Consider the following 3,361-nt stretch of genomic DNA (forward strand, 5'->3'; position numbering starts at 1 on the left):
ATATTGTAAAGGTTAAGAAGATATATATAAAGAAACAATAGTACTAAACAACTAATAAGAAATAACCATAGAATAGCAAATGATGTGATTAATGTTGGGTAAACAGGTTAAATTAACATAAACAATGTTTGAATAAAAGAAATGAGTATAAAGAAAGAATAAAATGAAAAATAAAATAAGATAATAATAGTCTTAGTAATTTCAATAAACAGGATAATAAATGTAAAAAGTATTAAACCAATTAAAGAGTTCAAAATGAAAATTAATAGTACAAAAGAGTCAAAAATGATGTAATAAAGAATGATTGTAATTATGGAGTATTGTTTCTATACCAAAAAAATTCTATATGGATAATTAAAAACTGTATGTGAATAATCATCACAGTGTAATGAACAATAAAGAATAAGTCTGTTAACACTTAATTACTTTCTTTTTATTTAATTTATTTTTTTAAAATATAAATTGTTCTATAAAAGGAAAGAACTTAAAATTAGTAATGACTTGGTATAACGTTGGAAGAGATAAAAATATTGAAGAGAAAAAGAAAGAACTTAAACAAATTGAAAGGTTTTGGGTAAAACAACAATTATTTCTGAAAAGACTTTCTACAATAATGACAACAATCCATGATGAACTCAATAATCATTCTGAAGAGTTATCTAAAATGATTGACTCAAAAGATTATCATCATATTGGTTTGTTTTCTTTAATAAAATGAAATGAAAAGTCAAAATAGAAAGACTTATAAATAGAAGTCAAAATGATAGAACAATTTATTGGTGCATTAAATTTTATTTCAAATGACTTCGAGTTAAGTGTAGAAAATATGAATATTTCATTTAAAAAAACAAATGAAATTTTCCAAAAGATTACTCAATTTTTTAATAAATTTGAAACTGAACCAGCACAAAATGATGAAACTACATTCACATTATATCAAGGATTTATTAATAGACTGGAATTTTTAACTCCTAATTATTATCTTAATTTATTTAAGTCATTTGAAATTCTTTATTCAATTGGCAATTCATATTTTGTTGAGACATTATTTGTAGATGAAATTGAAAAACAACTTCAAGAAGTTTGTTAGTATTTTAGTTTAAATTTAATAATTTAATTCAGTAAAAAATTCATGTTAAATAGAAAAATATTTTAATAAATAAGCAAGAAGAAGTTATTCCATATACAGGAAGAACAATTAAAGAAATATTAAATGATGAAAAAAGAGAACCAAACCAATTACCAAAAGCAATTGAAAAAATGTTTCATTGTATGTATGAAAAAGGGTGTTATTGTAAAGGGATATTTCGTGAAAGTCAAAATGCATCAATAAGGAAAGTTGAAGAATTATATATGAGAATGAGTGTAACAAATTTTGAAGATATTCCAGTAGATGTTATCGCAAATGTCTTAAAGAAATTTCTTAGAAATTTACCAGTTCATATTATTGATAATGAAATAACTCAACAAATATTTTTTGAATGGAGTAAAATAAATAAAAATGAAAGTATTCCTGAATTAAAAATAATTCAAACTATTCAAAATATTTTATCACTTCTTCCTATTGAACATCAAACAATATTTAAAGAGTTAATGAAATTATCATATAAAATTATTTCATTTTCTGATTTAAATTCAATGAATTCAAAAAATCTTTCAATTTGTCTTTCAACTAATTTAATGACATTAAATGAACCAGAACAAATATCAAATACTTATGACTTTACAAATGACTATACAATTTGTATTGACTTTATTTCATTTTGTATTTCAAATTATCCATTAATATTTCCAAATGACGTTGATGAAAAATTAAATAAAAGAATAACTTATTTATTCTCTTCTGAACAACAATCAAAATTATTTTCTGAACAAAATATAAAAATTCAAAGAAAGAAAACAAGTAAATTAACTGACAAATTATTTAAACCAAATGTTGTTGATGGACCTAAAAAAATTGATGTATTTGATAGAATAACTAAAAAACAACAAATTAACCAACAACAAAATCAATTAAATTCACAAAAATTAATTATTGATAAAAGTTTTCCTTCAAAAGATGATCAATCCACTATTAGTCCTTCTCAAAATCTTCATCAAAATTTTAACACAACTTCACCAAAAGATATTATAACTTCTAGGTCTTCTCAATACGATTCTTTAAGTTCAATTAAAATTCAATTACCAAAACAGCCAAGAAGTACTTTTGATTTTGTAGAACTTCAAAACCAACAAAAATTATCAAAAACTACACCAATTATTGCATTAGTCAACCTCCCTGACATTCAAGAATCACAAACTAAATCTCAAGATGATGGTACTACTGACAACGAACCTATTGACATTTCTTTCAAAAATCCAGAATTATCTTTTAACAGTATTGATAAAATGATTTTTGAAGATAAAACAGATGAGAATGAAAATAATAATCAAAACGAATTCATCGAAATAACTAAAAAGGCTTTGGACGACGAAAAAAAAATACACCAAGAAGAAATGAAAAAAATTGAAAAAGAACAGAGGTTAGAAGAATTACCTCCTATAAATACTACAACTAAAAATGAACAGCATAGTTCATTAAAATTTACTTACAACGAAGCTATAGGAACATACACAAAGTCAAATCCAATTTTTAAGGATTAAAGAGCCAAAATATAATTATTATAACGTACTATTTATTTATTATACTTTTGAATTTATTTTACGATTGTGTGTAATAAAAATTTCATTCCACTTCAGTTTTTCAAACTTTTTTGTTTTTCTTTTCTTATTATCTTTTTTATATTTTTTCTATATTTTTTGCTATTTATCTCTTATTTTTATTTACACTCTTGTCTTTCCCATATTTTACAATAATTATTCCTAACATACTTTTTCATATAAATCTCATTTTCTCCCCTTCTCATTGTGTATTTTTTATTCTTTTAAAATATGATCAATATCAGTACTTCATATATTTATTTTCATGGATGTAGTTTAATGAATTTATTTTATTGTTGTTTTGAGTACTTTTTATATTGAAAAGAAAATGAAAATAGTTATAAATCATAAATAATATGTTGTTTTAATACAATTATGCATTGTAAATAAATAAAAGTAATAAATGAAATAGATGTAGAATTAGTACACATATAAATTATTAATGTTATAATTGAAAATAAATTATTATCTAATTCTATTGTTTCTTATTATCAATTATTGCCATTGTATTATAGTTTTATAATTATTAAAGTTAGTAATGAAAATAAATAATATAATAAAAGAGTCTAATTAAATTTATTTTGATTTTTCATTGACACTCATTCTCTTTATCTAAGTTAATTTGTTTTACTGGGTACGAAAATTAGCAAAGAAATAATGA

At 22.0% G+C, this 3,361-nt stretch overlaps 1 protein-coding gene across 1 annotated transcript; it reads left to right on the forward strand.

Moving 5' to 3' along the window:
• Positions 1–1,055: 1,055 nt before the first annotated feature.
• On the forward strand, positions 1,056–2,643 carry ENU1_164870 (RhoGAP domain containing protein; the record flags this gene model as incomplete). Its single annotated transcript, XM_008860973.1, has 2 exons — positions 1,056–1,085; positions 1,144–2,643. The coding sequence occupies 2 exons, from the start codon at positions 1,056–1,058 to the stop codon at positions 2,641–2,643; spliced, it is 1,530 nt and encodes a 509-aa protein (XP_008859195.1).
• Positions 2,644–3,361: the final 718 nt, after the last annotated feature.

The sequence above is a fragment of the Entamoeba nuttalli genome, assembly GCF_000257125.1.
Source record: "Entamoeba nuttalli P19 unplaced genomic scaffold asmbl_7087, whole genome shotgun sequence".
Lineage (NCBI taxonomy): Eukaryota > Evosea > Mastigamoebida > Endamoebidae > Entamoeba > Entamoeba nuttalli.